This window comes from Ascaphus truei, chromosome 11 (assembly GCF_040206685.1).
Source record: "Ascaphus truei isolate aAscTru1 chromosome 11, aAscTru1.hap1, whole genome shotgun sequence".
Lineage (NCBI taxonomy): Eukaryota > Metazoa > Chordata > Amphibia > Anura > Ascaphidae > Ascaphus > Ascaphus truei.
In genome coordinates this window covers 27,808,329-27,835,379 of record NC_134493.1, presented here as the reverse complement: position 1 = coordinate 27,835,379, position 27,051 = coordinate 27,808,329, and the positions used below count along the sequence as shown (strand labels likewise).

The following is a 27,051-nucleotide window of genomic DNA, read 5'->3' as shown; positions in this document are numbered from 1 at the left end:
ACATCAGAGGGATAATGTAACTTACCTACGCTTATATAAGGGTTAGGGTATATGGGTTAGGGGTTACATCAGAGGGATAATGTCACTTACCTACGCTTATATAAGGGTTAGGGTATATGGGTTAGGGGCTACATCAGAGGGATAATGTCACTTACCTATGCTTATATAAGGGTTAGGGTATATGGGTTAGGGGTTACATCAGAGGGATAATGTCACTTACCTACGCTTATATAAGGGTTAGGGTATATGGGTTAGGGGCTACATCAGAGGGGTAATGTCACTTACCTACGCTTATATAAGGGTTAGGGTATATGGGTTAGGGGTTACATCAGAGGGATAATGTCACTTACCTATGCTTATATAAGGGTTAGGGTATTAGGGTTAGGAGCTACATCAGAGGGATAATGTAAATTACTACGCTTATATCAGTTAGGGTATTAGGGTTAGGGTATTAGGAGCTACATCAGAGGGGTAATGTCACTTACCCTTTTGTGCCTTGATTACTTATGTACCTAGATTGATCCTTTTAACATACTTTACAGTAGCTGAGCAGGCGTTTTCTTTTCCGGTTTTGGGTAATGTCACTTACCTACGCTTATATAAGGGTTAGGGTATATGGGTTACATCAGAGGGATAATGTAACTTACCTACGCTTATATAAGGGTTAGGGTATATGGGTTAGGGGTTACATCAGAGGGATAATGTCACTTACCTACGCTTATATAAGGGTTAGGGTATATGGGTTAGGGGCTACATCAGAGGGATAATGTCACTTACCTATGCTTATATAAGGGTTAGGGTATATGGGTTAGGGGTTACATCAGAGGGATAATGTCACTTACCTACGCTTATATAAGGGTTAGGGTATATGGGTTAGGGGCTACATCAGAGGGGTAATGTCACTTACCTACGCTTATATAAGGGTTAGGGTATATGGGTTAGGGGTTACATCAGAGGGATAATGTCACTTACCTATGCTTATATAAGGGTTAGGGTATTAGGGTTAGGAGCTACATCAGAGGGATAATGTAAATTACTACGCTTATATCAGTTAGGGTATTAGGGTTAGGGTATTAGGAGCTACATCAGAGGGGTAATGTCACTTACCCTTTTGTGCCTTGATTACTTATGTACCTAGATTGATCCTTTTAACATACTTTACAGTAGCTGAGCAGGCGTTTTCTTTTCCGGTTTTGGGTAATGTCACTTACCTACGCTTATATAAGGGTTAGGGTATATGGGTTACATCAGAGGGATAATGTCACTTACCTACGCTTATATAAGGGTTAGGGTATATGGGTTAGGGGTTACATCAGAGGGATAATGTCACTTACCTACGCTTATATAAGGGTTAGGGTATATGGGTTAGGGGCTACATCAGAGGGATAATGTCACTTACCTACGCTTATATAAGGGTTAGGGTATATGGGTTAGGGGCTACATCAGAGGGATAATGTCACTTATCTATGCTTATATAAGGGTTAGGGTATATGGGTTAGGGGATAGATCAGAGGGATAATGTCACTTACCTACGCTTATATAAGGGTTAGGGTATTAGGGGCTACATCAGATGGATAATGTCACTTACCTACGCTTATATAAGGGTTAGGGTATATGGGTTAGGGGTTAGATCAGAGGGGTAATATTACTTACCTACGCTTATATAAGGGTTAGGGTATATGAGATAGGGGTTAGATCAGAGGGATAATGTCCCTTACCTACGCTTATATAAGGGTTAGGGTATATGGGTTAGGGGTTAGATCAGAGGGATAATGTCACTTACCTACGCTTATATTTTTCCAAATCTGCATCCACAATGTCAGCAAGTGGCAGATTAAATAAACTAAAAGAAGCATAGACCAAAACCCTGGGGAGAAAAAAAAAGAGAGACATTTTCATAACAGCGAACTTAACTGATGAAATATATTGATGCGCGTATGAATTATACTTAAATGCCGACTGCAAAATGAGTAGAAACATCTTTAAGAATCAGTGTATTTGTTGCCACATTCTTGGTTGGATGATTGTGAATTCTCTGTATTTATAAAGATGATGTAGTCACAATCGTGATCCAAATCTGCTCTTGTAATAATTTCAGCTGAAAACACTTTAGCCCTGGGGCTGGCCATTGTGCAATACTGGAAGTGTATACTTAAAGGTTGGAAACCACTGACAATGTGTGAACGTCACACAGCCCCGCACCTCAAAGCTTATGGATCTAGGACCCTTTTTCAAGCATGGCTATACGACACCTTTCTGACATCTTGTTTAATCGGCCGGCCTACACTATACGGCACCCTATTAGAAAACAGTGCTTTCACACGCTGAGGAACTGTGTTAAAGACCCGCAAGAAAGAACACAACGTGTTGAAATATGCAGAGGGGTTCAGTATAACATTGACAATAGCCGGGACAAGTAGTTGTTTACTTACATGTTAGCGGTGAGGAACACGGCCAGGACATAGTAGTGCTGAGGTCCTACTAGCAGCATCAGAGTTGCTGCAATTCCTTGTAAGTAGAAGGAGTACAAGATCATCTTGTAGTAACCAATCTTCGTCAATAAAGAGTGACTGATTAACACAAGGAGCTATATATAAAAAAAAATAAAAAAACTCTTTTAGAACTGTGAATTTGCACTCATTTAGCTGAGGTCTCATCCATTCCTAGCACAAGAGGCATCATAACCCCCAATGGACACAGACTCCGCTGAAGTTGTAATTACTTCAATGTGATGTTTGGTCCAGCACAGCCAAACCTCATCTATTGGGGTCTTTAAAAGCCTTGGAATGTAGTCCTTGGTTTACAATGAAAACAGCAATCTTTCCTAATGGATATATTTTTTAAATGTATTTGGAAGCAGGGGGGGGGTCCACCGAGCTGATCTGTGTTATTTTCAGCTCTGGGCACCCTCCGGTTCCCGATATAGTTACCGGTGAAGGTGCCGGCGAAGAGGGACAATATTACAGCAGGGGTAATTATCTCGGGAGCAACGTTTGGCTCAGCGGATCTGATTTGAAACATATTAGCATTTCCAAGGGGGGGTGGCTGCTTTAAACATTCCCTACTCTCCAGTATTCCCTCTAATAAAACCAAATAAAAAATAATAGTGTTTACCTGAGGACAGATGAAGCCAGCCCCGTACATGATGCTTCTTACAAAGGAAGGGAGCGCATCTTTAGGGATGAGGTTATCAGCGAAGATGATCATGAAGTTGCTGCAGAAGGTGGCATGAAAGACTTGAAAGAAGTTCATAGACACAAAGACTACAAAGTTCTTTTGTGTGAGGATTTGCTTGGTTAATGTCAAGACAGAGGACCAAGAGAGTGTAGTCTCGGAACTATAGCTCTCCACAGACTTTTCCCTTTGCTCATACTGGCTTATGCCGTACACACCGGTGTAACACATACATGCAGTTGACAGAACCGCGACAAACACTGTGAATGCCTGAAAGTTAGAAAAGTTTGCCATGTTATCAGATATCAGTCCACAAAAAAGGATGCTGGATGAGCCCACCAATGTTGCCACTTGGTTATACTTAATAAGCTGAAGTCGGTTTTCGTGTTTAGTGGAAATCTCTGCGAACAGGGCACACTGTGCTAGCAAAACGAAAGTAAGCATGCCATCAAACACGCACAGTGCCACCATAAGGTGTATGCCACTGAGCCATTCACCTTCAGCGTAAACTTTCCAAGGGAACCAGGGAAGCAGGAAGGCCAGGGCATAGAAGGGAGCTCCGTACAAAATGGATTGGCGACGCCTAGAGCAGCATGCTACTTTGGAGTTATCTTGTATATAACCAAATAAAGGGTCATTGATGGCATTCCAGATCATGAACACTACCTGAAAAAAAAAAAAAATAGTAGTAAAACATGTTAATACATTTTCATATATGACTTCATTTTTAGTGGGTTAAATCCTAAAAACAAAAAATATATATTATTTCTAAAAGAATATTTATTTTTGCTAAGAAATGTAGTGTGCTTATGTACATCATTTAACATTACGTGGCGTTCAAGGAGTTTTGCTTCTTCCTGAACAAAATTGATTTATTATCAAAATTTGGCTGGGGGAGTCCTTCCTTGCCAACACATTGTTTGTGTTCTATGGCATGATGCGATTCCGCCATAACTAAATGAACAAACAAACTTAGCGTACTCATTAGTGGGGCCCTCAACTACTTCCTAAACTAGACAAAATTAAGCTTTATTTCTACCCGGAGTAAGAAAAAAAAAATCAAACATGGTAGCTTGACACAGATGTGTGTCTTCTTCCCTTTCTCATTCACGTGTTGTCCGGACGGAATCCCAGATGTAAGGTAAAGGATCCTAACATTTTGAAACATATGGATTGAGCTGGATTGTAAGATCCTCACGGAAGTCAATGTAATGTATTGCATATATTGTTGATTACTTGCAGTTTACATGTAATCATTTACTGGCCTCGCTTCCTATGAAGAACAGTGTTATATTAGGAGGTAAAAACCCTTTATTGTGTTCATTAGGGACAGGTAGGATTATGATATCCGTTATTGAGTTGTTCTGTGACAACATTCAATTGTATGAATATTTTACAATACCTGTGCCTGGTGAAAGGCTCCCTCTGATATCTTGTAGTGGTTTAGAAACAGCTTAACATAGTAGAAATGAAATATACTGTTCATCATTCCTGCACCTAATGTGGTCATAGAATAGGCCAGGGCAGTTCTGTGGATTCCGAAGGATAACGTCATCTTCAGGCTTTTCCTATGTAAAAAAAACACACACAAAAAATGCAACATTATAAACGCCACTACAACAGGGATCTTCAACTAGTTCGCCAAAGGGGCCACAACAGAACCATAAGCTTATTTTATTTGAACATACAGTATATTTGAAGGCTTGATATTTATTAGAGTTAAAAAAATTGGTGGAACAGCAGGAACCCAGAGAAAGCACTGATCAACTCACCAGAGGTAGCAAAAAATAAAAAAGGTGTATTGAATTACATTGTTAAAAACAAAAAAACAAACTAACATAAAAAACAAAATCTCCTACATGTTTCAGGCTCTCCAGCCCTCTCAAGGAGTAATACTCCTTATATATACACATAAAACTTAACTTACAAATGCGTTCCAATGTGATAAACTGCACTTTGCTGCTTAAGCAACTGCTATGAAATTATGAGGTGCAGACTCCAAGGGTCCCATCAAGGTCCAACACAGGCCTCCAGTTGAGAGCTCTGCACTAGATTAGCCAAAAGAGGAAAAGCGACAGTAATAGCATGTTCGTGTATAGCGCTGCTAGTGTTACATAGCGCTTTACAGAGACATATTGCAGACACAGTCCCTGCCCCGTGGAGCTTACAATCTATGTTTTTGGTGCCTGAGGCACAGGGAGATAAAGTGACTTGGTCAAGGAGCACCAGGAATTGAACCAGACTCCCCTGCTTCACACTCAGTGCCAGTCAGTGTCTTTACTCACTGAGCCGCTCCTTCTCACAAGTAAAACAACATATTCTTAATATACACTGGTTAATCCAACCTTGCTGTTGATAAATCACGTTGTGTCCTTAAAAACCACATCTAATACATATGCATAAGTAGAAAATGCACATTTAGCACCTAAGCAGCCAATGTGGTGTTTGACGGTAAATGAAAAGCAAATAGTGACAAACATGTCATTCAGGAGAGCTGTACTGTGCTAAATAAGGGAGAGATTTTAAAACATTTCTGCTTTAATAACAGCAACTAAGTTATCATTTTAAAGAGGCATTTTTCTTTAAAAAAATGAGTGAATGTGTAGGTTTGCAAATACAATATGTGGTACTACCAGAATTAGCCCATGCAATCACTACCAATTACTGTAAAATTGTACACTCCGAGAGTGAGTAGTACCCTGAATTCTTGTAAGATGTAACATGAGAGAGAGAACAAAACTTATTTATTGGATACTGCCAATGTATAGAAAAAATAAATACAAAATGAGATAAAAGAAAAAGAATATATCTTAAAAAGAAGAATTAACTGTGAAATACAAGCAAGAGAAGGGCGATACAATAAGCTAACCAATATTGACGAGACAAGTTTCATACACTCTCCTTTTTCCAACACCACAACATTTGGACATTTATAGAAGCCAATTTCAATGATTGGGAAGTGGTCCAAACTTCTCAAAGTTCAACATTCTGATTCAAAGATGAGTTAAGGGAGAATTGCATTGTGAAGTATCAGCAAATGTTCAATCCTATAATTAAACAATTAAGATAAGACTTCACTACCGCTGCCGTTTATATTTTGTTTCCAAGCAAAACCATTCATGTGGTTGAGTACTTCTACATAATCAACCCTTTCCAGTGAAAAAAAATCTGCAATTTTTATGCAGCTGTCAACTAACGTGGAAATAATGTATGTATATAATGTCTCCACGTAATGCATTTAAACGTTAGCAACGTACAGACAAGTGGTTTAAAAGTTCAATTTTTATATTAGACTTTATTGGAATATTTATATTCTATTTCACGTTCCAGGGATATTTTAAATTAATTCATTAATCTCTTTATAAACATGGAACAACAAGATACAACTCGCGTCAGATAGGCGAGCAACATACCTAAATTCAGTGTCAAAAGTAAAGACACTGACTGAGTTTGTTCAGTTCCCGGTGTCGGCTCCTTGTGACCTTGGACAAATCACTTTATCTCCCTGTGCCACAGGCGCCCAAAACATAGATTGTAAGCTCCATGGGGCAGGGACCTGTGCCTGCAAAATGTCTCTGTAAAGCGCTACGTAAAACTAGCAGTACTGTACAAGAACATGCTATTATTATTATAAGGGGAAAACTTATAAGATTATAACTATATAAATAGAGCATGCACATTGTTTTACATTTATTTCTTTCCTGTTACCATACACAGGACTAACACTTGTTATGTCATCCACCACTCGTGCATTCAATCAGAACCCCTTTAGTGCACATCTGCGTCGCCCCAAAGGCAGACAGCCTTTAGCGCAGCCGAAAGGCAGCCAAAGGGTGTGAGCCGTTTGCTGATATTTGATGATGTTAAAGCTTCTCTAGTTCAACCTGAAACTCACCAGCCCTTTTATACCTGCACCCAATTTTCCAGCTCTATCTGTCCACGAGATGTCTGTGAAGTGACTGTATAACCCTGTTCTTTTAATGTACTGTAGACATGTATTGCTATAACTCTGTGCCCAGGACATACCTGAAAACGAGAGGTAACCCTCACTGTATTACTTCCTGGCAAAACATTTTTATAAATAAATACATAAATAAAACTCTAGTGGTAAAAATAACAGTGCACATAAACTGCATGAGTAATATACCAGAGAATACCACGGAGCCTGGGCACAGGCAGCCAGCGATCACCAGGCCATGGGCAGTAGGAGGTATTCGGACAGGTGGGCCTCTCTGCTGGGATAAACGATAATGGCTGCCCCCTGTGCCCCCTCACCAGCCTGTTGCCCCTCGCAACCCGGATGCCGCCAGAGCATAAGTGGAACGCGGAAACACAAAAGATGGATTGCAGGCGTGGTCTCTCTGGGCTATCCAATGAGCGAGCAGCAACTGGCCTTCTCTGCTCGCTCATTTGTTAAGACTTTACATCCGTCACCCAAGCTGAAGACGCTATTGGCTAGTTTTGACAGTAGTCCCCTCGCCCCCCCCCCCTCTGGTGTCCTTGCCGACGTCACTGACTGGGACTGCCACGTGGCGGGTGTGTAGGGCTTCGGGCATGTTCGGCAATTTCCGGAAGGGTTCGGAGATTTGAGGTGGGAGGGGCAGCCCAGAGCTGATTAGAGAGCGGTCAGCGGCTGCCCGAGAACCCCCAGAGAGCGAGAGAGCGAGTCCTCACCCCCGGGGCATCAGAGAGAGAGAGAGGATCCCCCCACCCCCGGGGCATCAGAGAGAGAGTATCCCCCCACCCCCGGGGCCAGCAGGCATGCTGACCGACAGCAATGTGGAGGAGTTCGAGATCAAGGAGGATGAGCCGTGGTATGATCACCACGACCTGCAGCAAGGTGAGGATGCAAAGTGTGCAGCGTGCCGCAGCCTGGTCACTCCCTGCCGGGGCACCCAGCCCCCCCCCGGGGGCACCCAGCCCCCCCCCTGGAGGGCACCCAGCCCCCCCCCCTGGAGGGCACCCAGCCCCCCCCCCCTGGAGGGCACCCAGCCCCCCCCCCCTGGAGGGCACCCAGCCCCCCCCCCCCTGGAGGGCACCCAGCCCCCCCCCCCCCTGGAGGGCACCCAGCCCCCCCCCCTGGAGGGCACCCAGCCCCGCCTTTCTCCTTCTCTGGAACCCCAACAAGGCGGGGGCAGGTGGGCACTGCTGTGCAGCTCCCAGCTGGCCATGTGGCATCACTGCTGTGCAGCTCCCAGCTGGCCATGTGGCATCACTGCTGTGCCAAGTGATCATGCCATGTACACACTGCACCCTTGCTCTGGTTTAATAGGTATTGGATCCTAGGCTTTTAAAATCGTTTTTAACTGTACTATGAACAATATATTATTTAGAGATACATGGCTATATATCACCAAATAATATATTGTTCATAATACAGTTAAAAACTATATAGATTAGCTCGCACAAATAAAAGCATTTAGTTAGCCACAGAATGGTATAATCTATTCATTCTTGAGATATATACTCCATACACATATACACCATACTGTACACATTTTAAGTTGTGGTGGGTGAAAAAGGCGACAAAAAAATCTCCACCTTTTGCGTATAGCCAATAAACAATATCACTTGTGAGCACATTCACATGTCTTGGGCTGAGTCCATGGTGCCCCAGCCCGTGTGGAGGCGCGCTGAGGCTGAGGGAAAGCGGGTGCTTTCCCTGGCCTTGGTTAGCGGCAAAAGGTGGCACTGTGTGCTCATTTGCATGTTATTTCCCAGAATACAGCACTTCCACTGCAGCAAGGGATTCTGGGAAATTACATGCAAATGAGCACACAGTGTCACTTTTTGCCTCAAAAACCATTTTTAACATGGTTCCCTATAGGCTTAAGCTTGCTGCATGGTCACAGCTTTGAGCACAGCCAGGGTTAAGGTGCATACCCAGAAAACCACCCACAGACAGCTGTTTCGACCTTGATGGGTCTCATCAGTGTGGGGTATATATATCTATATATAGATTAAAGAATATCTGAGAACCATTTACATATTAAAGGGCATTGCTTTTCCAGCACTGAAGGGGTTACACGAGGCGTTTTGTATTGTGGACATGTCTTCCGAAACAATGCATCTCATTACCTGTCTCATTCTGTTTTACATTCTATGTATTTTACGTGTTGCTCTTGTCCTCACACCCACATTGTACCGCGCTGCAGAATATGCTGGTGGCATATTAATAAAAGATGATGATAATGTTGTAGTACTGTACTTGGAGATGAGTGATGTAGTTGCTATGTGGGTTGATGTAACCTGTGGTTTCATTCTGCCTCAAGTATAATGAATAGGACAAGAACAAAGCAGAACTGTTAAATCTTTTGTGATAGGACAATTTGGGTCTACTGCGAAAACGAGGTGATGACATCCATGCAGTCTTCTTCCTGAGATAAGAAGGGTGATTGCCAACAATAAGCTTGCATTCCCATCAATATCCTCCTTATTATATATTCCTGGTGTAATATATACCGGATGTAGGGTTGATTAATGCCACAACTGAAGCTGCGTTAATGATGCGATTTGTGTCTTTGATGCAATATCTCTAAACCATGTCACACAGTCAGTTAGTTGCATTGGGTTCCAAGTACAGTATGTGACAAACTGGTGATCTGGGGGTCAGAGTGAAAATCTTTTAGATCTCCCTGCTTGCAATGTTTACAACTCGTACTACCCATATCTAAATAGTACAATATTGTGTACATAATTGGGGTGAATGGGATGGATATCTGTGTGTGGGGCTGGTTTTAATTTTGGAAGTATTACACATTGCGTCTTCTTGCCATATAAAACGAAAATCCAGTATATATCCTTTTAACTTGAGCTGCAGAATGTGTTTTTTTGAGGAGGATTCTAAATCTTAGAAATGTAATGAAATCATACATGTTGATTTATCCATTTATTCAACTGTTGTGTAACCGTAACGTATTGCAAATCCCTTCAGCATTTGAGGTGTTCATGAAATGGGCTATAATATTTTCAAATCATTCGCTGTGTGTTTTGATGGCTAAAGACTCCTGGAATCTTTAGTAAATTAATATCGCCTGACCTGAGGAAGAGAGAGATAAGTCTCAAAAGCTTGCCCTAAAATATCAATTGTTCAAATAAAACAGTATCCCCCAATACTGATGTGACGCATTCGCGGGAATCCATCTTTTCACAGCTCTGACTTGGCGATCACTTCGGCATAGGGAGAAGATTGCAGGTGCAGTTCAAGTTATGTAATATCAGCAATCTGAGAAGGGCTCTTTGTTCCTTTAAAGCATGGATTATTCAATTGAAATTCTAATCCGCTTTAACTGTTGGACTGTAAAGGGGATTGCTTCCACGCTGTTCACTTGGCATGAGCTCAGAGGCAGGCCGCTTTTATCTTATTCAAGAGTAAATATTTCTACTAAAGTCTGCAACCCTCCTGGGAAGCCAGAGGCGCTCTGCAAAGTAATGCGTTGCTGCAGCCCCGGACGGAGTGCATGTTTTATCGTGCACCTTTAACACGAGACGAGATTTGTGTCTTGCATCGATGTGTACCAATGTAACCCGTATTGAACACATCTTTTATATGTATGGCGCCAACATATTCCACAGCGCAGTACAATGTGGGAGGGGGAATAATAACGTACGTCTAGAGTATATGTGAGGACAAACGGAGACTGGAAGTCCCTGCTACAAGGAGCTTACAATTTAAAAGGTGTTGTATCTTACATCTGATACTGATTTTCTTGTAGGCTGCGCACACTCACGAGGCGTGACGTCAGCGTCTGCCCGAGCAGTAGTGATCGGCTGTCCTGCTCACTGCGTGCGGAGGGGGTGGGTGTGCTACAGACGTGAGAGGGGCGTGTCAGACTGGAGTGGGGTGTGACATCACCTCCTCGGCTCCATTTGATTGGTTGTTGTGACCACTGTGCTCTCATTGGTTGTTAGCCTGTCAGTGAGCAGTGGCGCGGCAGATCAGAGCAAATACAAGAAATTTGTATTTTTGCGCTGCTGCCGTGCCACATGACGCAGCGAGCCAATCACAGCCCGGCTTTTGCAACATATAAACTAAACACGCCCGCCACGAGCACTAGCGCGCTCTATATTACAGACCTAAGGCCGCGGCCAGGATGAGGAGACGTGCGCGCTCATGCTCGGCGCGTTTAAGTACATGTTACCTGATGCACGCGTCCAAAGTGCTGCTTCGTGCACGTGTGCTGGGGAAGACGGCAGAATTTTTTTGCTCGTGATGGCAGGTCACATGACTGGCTAACAACCAATGAGAGCACAGCAGTCATAACAACCAATCAGATGGAGTTGAGGATGTGACATCACGCCCCACTCCCGTCTGTAGCACGTCCACGAATCGCCCGGCCGAGCAGGGTGCAGCGCACGAGCGCCCGCTGGCTGCCTGGCCGCAGCATATAAGACATGCCAGCTTAGAGGTAGCACAGGGAATGGTGAGTGGCTGATGCAAACTTTCCTTCCAATGTTGCTCCAAGCTTCTCAACCGTTCCTATAACAATTCCCTACGTTTGTCACTGATTCAAGCAGAGCAAAGTTGAGTAATCCGCCTTCTTAGGCTGCGTCCAGGGTTGCAGCAGCCGTGCGGAGGCGCGCTGAGGGAAAGCGGGTGCTTTCCCTGGCCTTGGTTAGTGCGCCGTCAGGGGGGCGGGCCAGTGACGTCACGGAGCTGGTTCGCCCTCATTGGGTGAACCGCTCACGTGACCGGCCCTGCTTGAATCTAAAATGTTCCTAAGACCTACGCTTCCGCACGCTTGCGGAAGCGTGCGCGAGCCCCTGCTAAAGCCGCTTTCATTGCGGCTGCAGGGGCTCACTGGTACGCGTACGCGCGCCTCAGCACGGCGCTGACCATGCCCGAGGCCTTACATTAACCGAAAGGGAAGCAACATAATATTTAACATAATGCCTATTTTTGACAGAGTTTTATTTTTTTAACTGATGGACTAGTTACAATTTTTCGGAAGCTTCACCCCCTAATGCTTTATTTTTCTCATCACTTGAGATTGTAAGCTCTTGTGATCATTAATTCCCCTAACATTTGTTTTCAGTCGGTTTTAGTTATAGCTGTAGTGTAGATTTCATGCTGCAGGTCGCCTAGCATTGCTATAGGAATTAAACCACAGCTTGGAATGGAAGATCCATTTGTTTGTTTTTTTGTTTTTTTAAGATTCATTTCAAAATTTACATCTACTGTGTTTAAATTAATCTCTTCATGGGTGGAAGAGCCGAAAGCCATAATAAAAGCAAAATCAAATCCACAAAAAAAATACACACTGTGTGGCTCATTAATAAATTTGCACAATGGAAGTGCTTAAAACTATTACAAAGCAGAATCCGAAACTTCAATGTAATACACTATAAACACAGTTGCCATAATTGTGTACCTGTGTGTTTCCTACAGTATGTGCACAGAGTTATTCTACAAACTGCTCTCCCGCGCTGATTGTAGCAAAATCAAGCGTTTGTGAGCTCAGTAATTGCATATCTTGCACTGCTAATTACTGCACTTCCAATGGTTGCGTTACTTAAATAAGCAATTGGATTGGATCGCCTTTCTGCGGCATAAGAGGCTTCTACTTGCATTTTCCAACGCTTTTTAATTTTATAAATAAATCGCATGCCCTGTTCAGGAGATATAAGAGTTTGCAATCTGAACTGTCACTGGCACTCTCCCTGGAGCCCAATCCAGTCTAGAAGCTAAAGATGAAAAAAATATATATATTATTATTATTTTTATTATCTTAATATATAAAATCGAAAGGTTGGTACTAGCTGCGGTGAATCTGATTGGTCCTCAGCCTCTGGCCAATCAGATTGGTGGCTCTGACGTCACCCAACTGCCACTCTTCCCCCTCGGCGCCCCACACACACTCTCTCTCCTCTCCCTCCCCCCCCCCATCACGCTCACTTCCCCCCCCCCCATCACGCTCACTTCCCTCCCTCCCCGGCACTCACTTCCCTCCCTCCCCGGCGGGGGGACAGGCAGTGGGCAGGCAGCCTGCAGCTGCCTCGTGGCGCCGAGTGCCTAAGATGGCGGCGCCCGGAAGGACCCCCTCCCTCGCGGCGCCGAGTGCCTAAGATGGCGGCGCCCCGGAAGGAGAGGTGACATATCTGTGTGTCACTGTGTGTGTGCGTGGGAAATTTAACTCACGGGCAACGCCGGGTCTCTCAGCTAGTTATATTTAAAAAAAATAATAATAAATTAAAGAGCAGGAGAAGCTCAGGGGGCCACAATACAAACATTATACAAGTGTAACTCGTGTAGGCCTCTGGTGGGGATAATATATGTTTACCATACATACATAGTTTATCTCCTGTGAAAGGAAACATCCCCAGTTAAACCAGACTTTGCTAATAGGGACAAAGCATCTGCATGCTCCTTATCACATAACTATGCTCCATTTTTATCTACTCCAGTGGTTTCAGACTTGGTTATTGGTGAACTGTAGATAATGTAAGATTGTCTGAAACGTGGACTAATGATAAGATTGTAGCCCATAAAGTATATTATTATTATTAGGCTTAATTTGTAACTGGAAAATACAGTTCTGTATAACTGGAAACCAACTACTGTACTCTTTTAAAACTGTAACTTTATTGTGCAATACTACACGTATATATCCGACCGCACCCGACTCGGTGTGACCCAAACTGTATCTAGAACGGGGTGAGGGCTATTGGTGACAGCTGCCCAGGGCCCGGCAGAGGACAGCTACCTTCCCACTGGCTCCCTATCTGTGCAGACTAAAGCCTGACCAAACCAGGTCCTCCGTTACCGGGTAATCTCATCCTCCCCCACCCCTTACCAATTTTCCAATTTTGGCCCTATTCCCTTCCCTCCTCACTGTCGCCCTTCAAGTCTGCCATGCTCCAGGTCCAAGCTGGAGTCCCAGGCCCCGGGAGAACTGATCAGGCCTGTTATATGCACACACAAAACAGGAGCAACATAAACGGCCTTTTCTGATAATTTACCCAGTTGGCCTTTTATATTATGGACTTTAGCAGTAACCGGCTGTGTGAATTTAGGTGTAATTAGCAAATGAATAGTTCTGGTTTATTCAGAGTGAACAATAGTGTGTGTGTGTGTTCAATCTGGAGGAGGGTAGGGCTGATTAAACGGAAGAAAGTATGCTAGAAATGTACATCCATACCCAGATTTATATTAGCAGATCCAAATGATCATTGGCTTTATTTCACCAAAACGTATACGGCTCAGCTCACAATGTTTAATACCGGATTGACAAAAGCTCTCCCCCGCCAACGCTCATTCCCCACGTTTAAATGCATTTAACCTCTTGCAATGCAATATTTCACAGAAAGATTCATGTAACCGTACCCAGGTCCTTCTGTTCCAGATTGTGTTCTCTTTAATTGAACCTTGAGGTGTTGTGGAGCAAAACTTTTGGGGTCATATTCCGGTTTTATGGTTTAGCTTCAGATAATATACAAATCGGAAACAAACAACCTTATTTTACAAAAAGATAAACCCGGAGAACTGAAATCCGTTTCCATACGTACACCTGGCTGGTTTGAGTAATGGATGTATTCCGTGTATCTTTGCAGATCTGCAGCTTGCCGCTGAGCTGGGGAAGACGCTGTTGGATCGCAACAACGAGCTAGAGGAGTCCGTGCAGCAGATGTACAGCACCAACCAGGAGCAGTGCCAGGAAATTGAAGTAGGCGCCTGTGTATTTCCCTTGGGATTGGGACGTGCAGGAGTAGTCAAACACAGCGCCAGGGAAAGGAAAGATGCCTTTCACACCTCCTTCTTTACATGGAGGTTAAGCCAGTTGGACACCCACAGCCCATGTCGCTCTATGTATCATTATGCTGATTTTATAGGTGTGCGATTCAAAACAGCCAGTTTGGCTTTACGGTCCTAATTCTAGTTGCATCCCCCAGCGGTTTTATAACCCCGCGAATCCCTTCTGGCGGTGTTCTCCTGTTCTGAAGCTCATTAGAAGGAGGTAATCGGAAACGGGTCATATTGCGCTCCTCCAGGTTAATCCATACTTTGTGACAAATCCATCTCCTTGTACAAAGCCAGGCACATATAAAGCAACCAAAGACTTCTAAATGGTCTAATTAGACACGCCTGTTTTATTGATTGAGGTGTTAATGATCTGCAGTACACAAGGGGTTAATCTTCTGATCAGAACACAGTTTTGATCTAACCTAGAGATTCTGTTTCTGTTTTGCCACCATCCAGTAAATGGGTCATTTTGTTGTTGGTGTATTGCTATGCTGTGTTCATTGATCCTTTATAGAGTACTTTAGGGGATGCACAGTAAAATGTCACCCTGAATCGCTTGCAATTTAAACGAATTGGATCATCCTTTTAACAGTGCATATATTATGCTGCAGTTCGATGCATATATTATTGCTTGATTGATATTACATTTTTAGCCATGACAGAAGTCAGAACTTCTTGAACTGGGCTATTAAAAACGCCTTTAAAAGTTACTTGATAATGCGTTGATGGTGATTTCGATGATAAGCCGATTGTATGTAACTAGACTTGGTCGTTTAATTATTTCCGTACTGCCTAAAATAAGCATGCTGCAATCAATATAAGGCTCATAACTACGGTTTGTACTCGATTTGTCTACTTGCATAAAATATCAAACATTTGTTGGCACCCATCCCCAGTACATGATAAAGACCCCTATGGTCTACTTCTCATTTACCCTCTTCTACCAATTGTAGAGGGTAACCTATGGAAAAATAATAGTTTAACATTATTTCTACGCATAGCTATAACAATGCTTTTTTGTTTTCCATAACTATAACAGTCATGCTTTGTGTGTGTGTGTGTGTCTTTGTGTGTTTTCTTTCCTTCAAACATTCCTTAATGCTGAAACTGTAATTTCTTTGTTTAGCTGGGCCCCTCGCTTATCTACTAACTCCCCCTTTTTAGAGTCAGAGATGTACCAGCTGTCGGCCTTTGAAGGATGAGTTAGTTTAGCACCTGATTTTTTCTTTTTGCTTAATCTGCTAAAATATATTGCAAAATGTATAACCAAGTAACCGCAAGAAAAACTAGATAAAGAAAAGTAAGATGTCCAATGAAGTAATATGAGCTGACATTGGGATATTATGTATGCACGCCCCTTCTTCTGGTATAAGTTAGCTTACTTAGAGCCTAGAGAGCAGTGTGCCTTTGTGTTAAATCAGACACGTCTTGATTTGTTATGTTTATGTACTCATGCAAGCAGCTGCTGCAATAATGTTTTTGCAACAGATTGTTTTTACCTAAAAGAATACGTGTGGACTGAGTTTTTCCACAACAAACCACAACCAAAGACTGTTTGGTGTAAAGTTGGGCAAACTTATGTTCCAAATTGAAAATCATTCCGTGCCAGTGGAACACAGTGTGCCCCCTCTAAACCAAACTGTAAGATGTTCCATGAGTCAAAAGGGTGTGGGTCTATATTTACTCAAAGTAATGGCACTAAAAGCAGCAATATTATTTCCAAAGTGTACAGGACACAACCCCCAGGCGAATGAGTTTTCCATGTGCAAGTAGTCTTGTTGCTGTATTTTTAGTGCCCTCATTTGTACGTTTTGCAGTACCTCACCAAGCAGGTGAGCCTCCTGCGCCAGATGAACGAGCAGCATGCCAAAGTGTACGAACAGCTGGATTTCACAGCCCGAGACCTGGAGGGAGCCAATCAGAAGCTCGTAGTGGAGAGTCGGATGTCACAGCAGAAGATAACTGGGTAAGATGAAAATAGAATAATGGTACAGAGAGACCTTGCTCAGAATCCTCAGTGGATTAAATTATCCATGTTAAACTTGTGGACTTCTTGTTTATTCTATCCACACCATGTGATAACTGTGTATACTTTATACAGCACACAATAGGGTCAGAACAGACTAATCATAACAAACTTCATTGCAATTACACGGTGCAGTACCTATGCACCACCACTCACTGACTCGGCATAATTTGGCGTCCTCCGGTTGCCACGGCAACAACAACGTATAAAGGGGCCGACAGGGACGCAGATACGCCCTCCCCGGAAGAAGTCGCAGATAGCGACGAAACGTACCGTACGTCGGGTCTTAGCCGACAATTATTTAATTAATTTGTTTGAATTTTAACGTTACCTCAGTACGTGCGGCTCATATTATGCGTGTTCACTGTTGATCTATTTGATGCATGTGCGCACGCACGCATATATTCTGAAGCAAAGGGCAGTAGGAGAGTTCAATGTGGTTATAGCAGGCAGACGACCTGCTTTTAATATGGCTGAAGGAAAATATCCCTGTATAGAAGGAGCAGACTTTGTTTATTCAGCCATACACTAGCTAAAATACTGCAAACCTACTGCTTAGTAGCATAAACTTCTGCTGAATATATAGGAAATCACATTTACAAGGAATTATCCTACCCTAGCATATTTATCTTGCTTCACGACTTACCTCTCTCCCTGGAAATTACTTTTTTCCAATACAAGTGGGACACACGCTTAGCCTAAACGCGTGAGGCACAGAAAGCATATGGCTCATAGCCCCATAACATCATATACAGAAATACACCCTCACATAATAAGCATACCTACTCCGTTTACAGGTTTATTCTTTTTCCTGGCAAGAGTGAACAGGACATTTGCTTATAAACTGCAGAGCATGCGCAGATAGTTTGACTTTACGGAGCACACACACACGGCTATATACAACAAACCCACAGCACGCTGATACAAACAAAACCTAAACTATGTTTTTTTGGGGGGATCATTGACTAAGGGTCATTTTATCCCTACCTCCTTCCCTTGTCTCCTCCAAGATATATCATTACACTCTAACAGACACGTAACAATGCTTGGAGACATAGTGAGCAGGAGCCTAGCATATAAAGGGTTAAAAATATCCCCAGCCACTTACCGTTATGATTAGAGGTACGAACCTTTGCTGAATACATATAGAGCAGGGGTGGGGAACGTCAGGCCCAAGGGCCGTATAAGGCCCTGGAAATCATTTGGTCTGGCCCTGCTAAGGCAACTGCTATAACTGGGGTCGCGCTAATTTTTAAAAAAATGGCCGCCGCGTGCCCGATCGGGAGGAGGTGGTGTGAGGCGCCGGCAGCCCTACATGATCCCCAGCAGCCACCGTACTTCCCCCGCAGCAGTCCCCGCCGCATTCCCCGCACTTCCCCCATGCTTCTCCAGCAGTTGCCCCCGCACTTACCCCAGCAGCAGCAGCAACTACCAGAGGTAGGGGGGGCAGGATTCTGTGTGTCTGTATGGCCCGCAAACGATGTTATAAATATCCAAATGGCCCTTGGCAGAAAAAAGGTTCCCCACCCCTGATATAGAGTATCACACCTCTAAGGAAACTTCCTACTCAGTTATACCAACCCTGCTTCAGATTTACCCCTCTCCTTGGGAAAAAGAAACATACGATTTTTCCATCACAAACGTGACACGTGCCCAGCCATACACGCTAGACATGGAAGACATTTAAGTGAAATCAACATATGGCTCACAGCCTGTAACATTTCATACAACTAAATTCATTTAAAAAAAAAAAGCTGTGTGTGCTGTGCACGCGCATAGTAAGTGAAACTTCTTTGACTTTTGTCACAGAAATTGACTTATAACGCGCGTGCTCGGCACACATGTGTCAGTCAGTGACTATGTATGTGTGTCAGTCAGAGAGTATGTATGTGTGTCAGTCAGAGAGTATGTATGTGTGTTTGTGTGTGCATGTGTGTCGGTCAGTGTGTGCATGTGTGTCGGTCAGTGTGTGCATGTGTGTCGGTCAGTGTGTGCATGTGTGTCGGTCAGTGTGTGCATGTGTGTCGGTCAGTGTGTGCATGTGTGTCGGTCAGTGTGTGCATGTGTGTCGGTCAGTGTGTGCATGTGTGTCGGTCAGTGTGTGCATGTGTGTCAGTCAGTGTGTGTGTGTGTCAGTCAATGTGTGTTTGTGTGTGTCAGTGTATGTCTCTCTCTCTCTGTGTCGGTCAGTGAGTGTATGTGTGTCAGTCAGTGTGCGTGTGTATGTGTGTCAGTCTGTGCGTGTGTATGTGTCAGTCAGTGTGCGTGTGTATGTGTGTGTGTGTGTGTGTGTCAGTGTATCTGTGTTTCTCTTTCTGTGTCCTGCCCCCTCCCTCCTGACTCCCCCCACCCCAGGCAGAGCTGCGGACCCGCGGCGGCTCTGTCTGAGTCTCCTCCCCCGCACCAAAAGGGATCTTTCTGTGCCCTATCTTAGGTACATCTTTTTAGGTAAGATGAAAATAGATTAGTGCAGCTGTAGATAACCTTATATTGTTCTGTAAGAACACAACTTCCAGTGTGTGTGTGTGTGTGTGTGTGTGTGTCTGTCTATAAATACCAGGTCCATGGCTTATCTTTAATAATCAGATCCATGAGTGACTGGAAGTAAATAATATTCAATGCACCTGCCCTGTTTAGCTTGACCGAGACGATCGAAAGCCTGCAGGTTCACATTGATGACCTTCAGAGGCAGGTGGAAGAGCTGAAGAAACCAGGGCGCGTGTGTCGCAGTCGTGAGAGGTTTGAACAATCCAGATCAACACACAGTGTGTCCTGTCTGAAGGAGCTGTATGACCTGCGCAAGTAAGTCCGTGACTCCTTAGCACTACAAGTAAAACGTATGCTGCTATAGGGTAGAGGTCTCCAACCTTTTTTTGGTTAAGGAACCCTATGTGAAATTCTGAGGAACCCCCAACCCTCTCTAATAGCGCGTCTGAGATCAGACGCATTGAAAGGACATAATCTATCCCAGACTGCACACCTCAACACTTAACTATTGCTTTGATGCCACCTTTACTCTTTATATTTTCTGTGACCTCACTTCTTCTCAAATTATGCACTTCCTTTCCATCAGCCTCAGTATGTCTCTAAATCTATTCATATATCTCCATCTCTCCTTCCTTCACCACTTCTCAGTTCACATGAACTCCTTTCTTACCTGCGCCCTCTGTCACTACACAGCTATATCCCCTGCACTAAAACACACCCCTGCAAATCAGCCTCACACATTCTTTCTTTCCATGCTTCTCCTCCTTGCTTCTGGGGATATCTCTCCCAATCCTGGTCCCTGCCTTATTTCTACATGCTCTCGTCCTCGCCTCCACATGCAAATTCTACTCCTTCTGGTCTGAACCCCTCTAACCTCATACTCCTCATCTCATCCTCTCTCCCATTCTCCTGTGCCCTTTGGAATGCTCGCTCCCTTTCTAACAAGTTCCTCTCTGTGCATTACTTCTTTCTCACTCTCTGCTCCTATTTGCTATAACTGAGACCTGGCTCACTCAGTCTGACTCTGCTCTGGAAGCTGCCCTCTCTTATAGTGGCCTTGCTTTCTCCCACAATCTGCTACCTGATGGCAGGGGTGGAGGCGTGGGGCTCCTCCTCTCTATTCTGTCGTTACCGAACCCTTCCTATTTCTCCCTCTCTTGCTTTTCCCTCCTTTGAGACTCACACTGTCCAGATCTTCTCTCCTCTCCCTGTCCACGTGGTGGTCATCTCTCGCCCACCTACCTACTCATTCCCTTTCTGCCTTTTTCCTCTCACTTTGAATCCTGGCTCTCTTTCTTTCTTTCCTCAGACTCCCCTGTTCTTCTCCTTGGGGACTTCAATTGCCACATTGATGACCCCTCTCTCCCTTGGGCTTCCCGCTTTCTCTCTCTAACCTCTTCTTTTGGCCTTCAACAGTGGACTGCAGCCAGCACCCACAAGGATGGTCACTACCTAGACCTGGTTTTCACTACACTTTTCTCTCCCTGATTTCTCCATTTCCCCCCTTCCTCTCTCTGACCATCACCTCATCTCATTTTCTCTCTCTCGCTTCTCCCCATCTCCATCTCCCCCTCGTTTTTGCAGAGACCTGTGTTCTATTAACCTACCAGCTTTTGTTTCCACTTTACGCTCCTCCCTCTCCTCAGCTCTGCTCCAGACCCTGACAACCAGATCATGAACTACAACTTTGCCCTGTCCTCCTCTCATGATCTACATGCCCTGCATTCTCTCTGCCGTTCTCGTCCTTCTAACCCCAGACCCTGGCTAAATTCCCACACACGCATGCTGCGTTCCTGCACTCGTTCCTCTGAACGCCTCTGGAGGAAATCTCACACTCTTGCAGACTTCCTGCACTACAAATCTATGCTATCCTGTTTCAATTCTGCCCTCTCAGGCTAAACTAACATACATTTCTTCACTAATCAACATGCACAAGTCTAACCCACGCCGACTCTTCTGTCTTTAACTCCCTACTCAGACCATCCTCAGCTGCCTTTTCTTCCTCCATCTCCGCTCAGGACTTCGCTGACTATTTTAAGGAAAAGGTGGAATCCATACATCAGAACATCCCCTCTGTTTCCTCCTCCCATCCTACACCTCTTCATAACGCTCCTCCTGCCTTTCTTGACTGTTTTTCCACTGTCACAGAGGAGGATGTGGCACTGCTGCTCTCCTCTTCTCCGTCTACTACTTGCCCTCTTGACCCCATTCGCTCCCATCTCCTAAAACCTCTTGCTCCTACTATAATCCCTATGCTCACACACATTTTAACTTCTCCCTCTACTCTGGTACCTTTCCCTCCTCCTTCAAACATGCAACAGTCATACCATTACTCAAAAACAACAAGCTTGACCCCACCTGTCTTTCTAACTATCGACCTGTCTCCCTCCTGCCTTTTGCCTCTAAACTCCTTGAACGTCTTGTATTCTCTCGCTTGCTCCATTTTCTCAACACCTATTCTCTCCTAGACCCTCTACAATCTGGCTTCCGCACTGCTCACTCCACTGAAACAGCCCTCACTAAAATAACAGACGACCTTCATGCTGCCAAAGACAGAGGTCATTACACTCTGCTCATATTACTCGACCTCTCTGCAGCATTTGATACTGTGGACCACCCTCTTCTCCTTCACATTCTCCATACTCTTGGCATTCGTAACAAAGCTTTATCCTGGATCTCCTCCTACCTCTCCCATCGTACTTTCAGCGTCTCTTCTGCCAACACCTCCTCCATAGACCTCTCTGTGTGGGTTCCCCAGGGCACTGTCCTAGGACCTCTCCTCTGTACACACTCTCTCTAGGTGACCTAATCACATCTCTTGGGTTCAAATATCACCTCTATGCTCACGACACACAAATTTTTACTTTGACCCCTGACCTTACGCCTGCTGTACAGACCAAAGTTTCTGAATGTCTCTACGATATCATCCTGGTGGCTCTCCGCCGACTTAAATTTAACATGGCAAAAACAGAGCTCCTTATACTACTTCCTCCCAAACCTGGCCCTACTAGCTCCTCCCACATTACTGTTGGAAGTACGATAATTCACCCGGTAGCGCAAGCACGATGCCTCTCACATTCTCCTCTCGCATTCAAAACATATCTAAAACCTGTTGCTTTTTCCTCTGCAATATTACAAAGTTACGCCCTTTCCTGTGTTGTTCGACTACTAAAACTCTGACTCAGGCCCTCATTCTCTCCCGTCTCGATTACTGTAACCTCCTGCTGTCCGGCCTTCCTGTCTCCCCTACAATTTATCCTAAAGGTTGCTTCCAGAATCACTCTACACTTTCCTAAATCTGTGTCAGCGCCTCCCCTGCTGAAACCCCTCTCCTGGCTTCCTATCAAATCCCGCATCTCACACTCCATTCTTCTCCTCACTTGTAAAGCTTTACACGATCAAGGATCTCTACCCCCTTTGTATCTAAAGCCCTCTCCCGCCTTAAACCTCACACCGACTTCCCCACTGGAATGCCCTTCCCCTCAATACCCGACTAGCACCCTCTCTACCCACCTTTTTAGACCCACCTGCTTAACGAAGCATATGAGTAGCTCTGTGGCTAATACTACACACCTGATACATAAAGCTTGGCCCCCTGCAGACGCACTTACCAGTATGCCCTCCTACTGTCTCTGTATGTTCCTCCTACCAATTAAATTGTAAGCTCTTCAGAGCAGGGACTCTTTCCTAAATGATACTTTTGTCTGAAGCGCTTCTTTCCATGATCTGTTATTTGTATTTATTTATGATTGTCACGTGTATTACGACTGTGAAGCGCTATGTACATTAATGGCGCTATATAAAGACAGACATACAATTTTTTTTAAATGACCCAAAAACTACAGGGAACCATTTAGGCATGCCATGGGAGCCATGGTTAAAAAACACTGCTATAGGAATTAGAAAAGGTGTGTGTACGTACGTGTCTGAAACGTCACATCACTTCATGGTCTCGGTTGCAGACTCCCCTCAAAACAAACTGTGATGTAGAGATCCTTGACCTCATCCAGCGCCCATAAACTATAAGTTTGTATGAAAGTGGCCCCCTACTTCCAATGTGTGCTGTGTTGACATTGTGCATTGCCAACCTCCAGAGCAACCTAATAAGCGGTCAATACATTTTATGGGAATTCCTGGGTAATAACTGCAGTGATCCATAATATTAATACACCTGGCAGAATTTCTATTGCGGTGATCTAGTTCCCCAAACAGCTTTACTCCAATCGGATAGGACTAACTCACAAAACTGTGAGACCTAGTGTCTGTGGATGGAATAATATCCAAATTGTAATTTGTATAAAAGGACTCTCTAGTGATGTTCTCTAGGATGTTTAAGTCACGTTTTGCACCATCACATCAGCTATATAAATTGCCTTGGGTGTATAAATATGAAGTATTTTCCCTCTGGTGGCTCTCCGCAGGTATTTTGTTTATGATCACGTTTTCGCGGAGAAGATTACTTCACTGCAATCTCAGCCGGGTCTCCTTGAGGAGGAGAATGGTAGCCTGAAGAAGACCTTGACAATGCTGGAAGCACAGCTAAGCCTTGAACATAAGAGAAGAGAGAACCTAGAAGACGAATACAACCAGATACTTAAAGAGAACTCTGAGCTGGAGCAGGTCCTCGGAGAGAGGGCTTTATACCAAGAACGGGTGGAAGAGCTGGAGGCCGAGGTGGTTGAAATGCGTCAAATATGCCGGACGGAGAGCATGTTTGCGAGCAATGTTGACAAGCTAGTACCAGAGTCCTTCTACATTTCTTTCAAGGAACCCGGAGCCAAGGATTCTTATCAAGAGGCAACTGTAATTCTGCCGGTGGGCAAAAAGCTTCTAAAAAGAAGCAACAGTGAGATCCTCCTGTCCAGTGTTGTGACAGAGTCCACTCTGAATGGCCATGAAGAAACCTGTATTAGGAGGACCGAGATAGTAAAGCAAAGAGGCATTTCTTTGCTGAATGAGGTGGATGCTCAATACAGTGCTTTGAAAGTTAAGTACGAGGCGCTGCTCCAAAGGTGTCCGATGGATGAAGACTGCTTCAACCACAAGGGTGTTCAGACTAAGTCTCCTAAGTATCTCTCCGGTGGGAATTCTCACCCAGGCTCCCTAGAATCTGTCCAACACGAGACTGGCTCGCCTGTAACTCAGCAGCCAGAATACAAGGTGCTCTTCCAGGAAATATTTAGCTGCATTAACAAAACCAAAGAAGATATCAGCGAGCAAAGAACAAAATACAAACATCTTTCAAATGCTGCAAGTAGCTAGAACTACCCTTCCAATAAGTCAATAAGATGCATTCACTCGCATATGGAGGCCATCAGCTCATTGTCACAATTTGATTCCCTTTTCTCCCCTAAATATTAGTTCTTTAATAATATTTAACACTTTGCACAGTCGACCACAGGCTACCTCATTAGCCTAGAAGTGCCCAGGCCAGTTCTGTTGTCATCTTAAAATGTGACCTACCAAAATTAGTATGATGGTTTCTCTCAGGAAAACGTTAACCCCTTCAGTGCCAAAAGGCAGCGAAATGCTTTCATACGGGGTTGTATACTTGCATGCGAGTGAATGCACCTTTCAGCTTGGCAACAGGCCATACAACAAGCACTGTCTTGGTGCGACTATGTATTTTTCTTATTTAAATACAGCATGATTTATTGGGTGCAAAGCACCGATCTAAATATGAAATATTTATGCATGAAAATGTAGGGTTGAATTTAGGAGTCTTAAGATGTCAAGTAATACTTCTGTTTACTAATATGGATGTAGAACTGTTGACTTTACATAGAAACATGTAGGGAGCTACTGTATATTTTTTTTTGGGGGGGGGGGGAGAAATGTACTGTGAATTAGGTTACATCAATGTACAATGTTTCTCTCTCATTCTTCAGTTTCATTTCATAATAGTAATTTTTCAGTCTGGTTTAAACCAACAAATCTCCTTAGCTTGAGATTGGCTAACCTCCTTTAATTGCACATTCCTAAACCCACGTGTTATTTTTTTTTTTTTTTAGTTGTCCTTTTTGAATACAGGTTTTTGGGGTCCCAATGCAGAACCATTATAGTTGCGAAACAAGAATGGAACCGTATTCTCACTATGAAATAGGTTGGAAATTGTGTATTTGTTCCCTACCTAATAAATGAAAAAAATCTAAACTACTGTAGGTAAAATAACAATTAACAGGCAGAACTTATTTACCAAATGAATTGTATTGTCAACCAAATTCTTGTTTTTTTTTTTTTCTAACGGATATTGAGGCTAGGAAGCAAATACAGGATGTTGTTTAATTGGTTAAAGGTTTGAAAAGGTAAATTTCAAAGTGATAGCAGCAAGTATTGGGAGGAAGAACGTGAAAACAGTATGTCTGGTAAAGGAGGGGAAGGGTACAGCATATGTAGTAATGTAGGCCTTTATTTATCCACAAAATGCTGTTCCTAAAGTGGCTATGTGTATAACTATTAAATTAAAAAAAAAATCGTGTGAGCATTTAATATCTAATGTACTGGCGCTAACATATGTATTTTTTACGGTTTGTTCACATGGAGCAGGATAACAACTTATTTTTGTTTGTTTTTCTGCCCGTGGCAGGGGGTTGGTGCCCGTGGCAGGGGGTTTTAGTTTATCATTTGAATCACTGGTGGGAATATTTACACTATACTCACAGAAATGATTTAGGGGTTTGTTTTGGTTGTATATCCCTTTATCTTTGTTTTAGATCACGGTAAATGGTTCTTATGCCCTGTAAGCACTTATGTGAGGCACTGAATATATCAGTGCTATATGATAAGTATGTCTGGATTGCCCCGTTCTCTAAACGTTGGCTACATTATACGCCTGTAAAACTAAGGCTGAGATTATACAGCCTGCACTTATGTGCGCCTCAACCTCAAATTGGCTATTGCCTGTGAGGGCGCTCCGTGTGCACGATGGAGCGCGCTGGCACGACCGCAATTTTGAAGAGACAATTTTGTCTTTTCACGCATTGCCGTGTGACTTCAGTGTCACGTGAGCTGGTTCAGCCAATGAGGGCGAACCAGGTTCGTGACACATTCGCATTGCTGACAGCATTTTAAGCAGGGATCACTTCTGCTCCAACTCCGCAGCAAGGTAAGAGCGCACACTCTCACAAGCAAGCGGAGTGTGTGAGCTCTGCCCAAGTTGTGCGGGTCTCTGCTTTGCATTGTAAAACCAACATCAGGTTCTAAAGCAGACACCATGGAGAAAACGGGGAGACACTGGAAATAATCTGAAGGTAGCAAGAGGAACAACTCGTGACGTTGCATGAGAGAGTTGTTTATTTCACATACAAAAGTGATTTAGTACATTTTACCAGGGCCATCGGTTTACAATGAGTGAGAATTGTGTGGAAGAATGAGACATTGTTTCCAGTGTTGGCATTGCACCCTCTCTGCAGATGACCATCTCCAATCAATAAGTGGGCATATGACAGATCCTATATTTTACTGCAATACTATTCAAGGAAAATTAAATGTGTATCTAGCGTTACAGAGCCAATGACCAAATGGACTGTACATTGTCTGTGGTAACTTTTATATGCTACAGTGGCGTAGGTAGACGTGCGCAGGCCTCCGGGCAAATACATTTTCCGGGCCCCTTAACTTAACG

General features: G+C 43.8%; 2 protein-coding genes across 6 annotated transcripts in view; one reads left to right on the top strand and one right to left on the bottom strand.

Moving 5' to 3' along the window:
• Positions 1–7,879, bottom strand: part of LOC142463106 (transmembrane protein 180-like) — a 20,382-nt gene extending 12,503 nt beyond the window's left edge. For 2 of the 5 annotated variants that reach the window (XR_012787375.1, XM_075565411.1), the window contains exons 1-5: positions 7,322–7,879; positions 4,577–4,742; positions 3,115–3,840; positions 2,433–2,587; positions 1,784–1,867 (exon numbers count right to left, since the gene is read on the bottom strand). Coding sequence is in view for 4 of the 5 variants with exons in the window: in XM_075565411.1 (XP_075421526.1) it covers positions 1,784–1,867; positions 2,433–2,587; positions 3,115–3,840; positions 4,577–4,742; positions 7,322–7,584 (1,394 nt within the window). In the remaining variant the exon portion in view is untranslated. Of the gene's footprint in view, positions 1–1,783; positions 1,868–2,432; positions 2,588–3,114; positions 3,841–4,576; positions 4,743–5,101; positions 5,223–6,587; positions 6,609–7,321 lie in introns of those variants that run through there. The other 3 variants (XM_075565412.1, XM_075565413.1, XM_075565415.1) reach the window with 3 other exon arrangements.
• Positions 7,724–27,051, top strand: CDR2 (cerebellar degeneration related protein 2). Its single transcript, XM_075565416.1, has 5 exons — positions 7,724–8,014; positions 14,725–14,837; positions 16,732–16,880; positions 19,578–19,742; positions 23,849–27,051. Exons 1-5 carry the CDS (start codon positions 7,936–7,938, stop codon positions 24,687–24,689), a joined length of 1,347 nt encoding a protein of 448 aa, XP_075421531.1. The 5' UTR covers positions 7,724–7,935; the 3' UTR covers positions 24,690–27,051.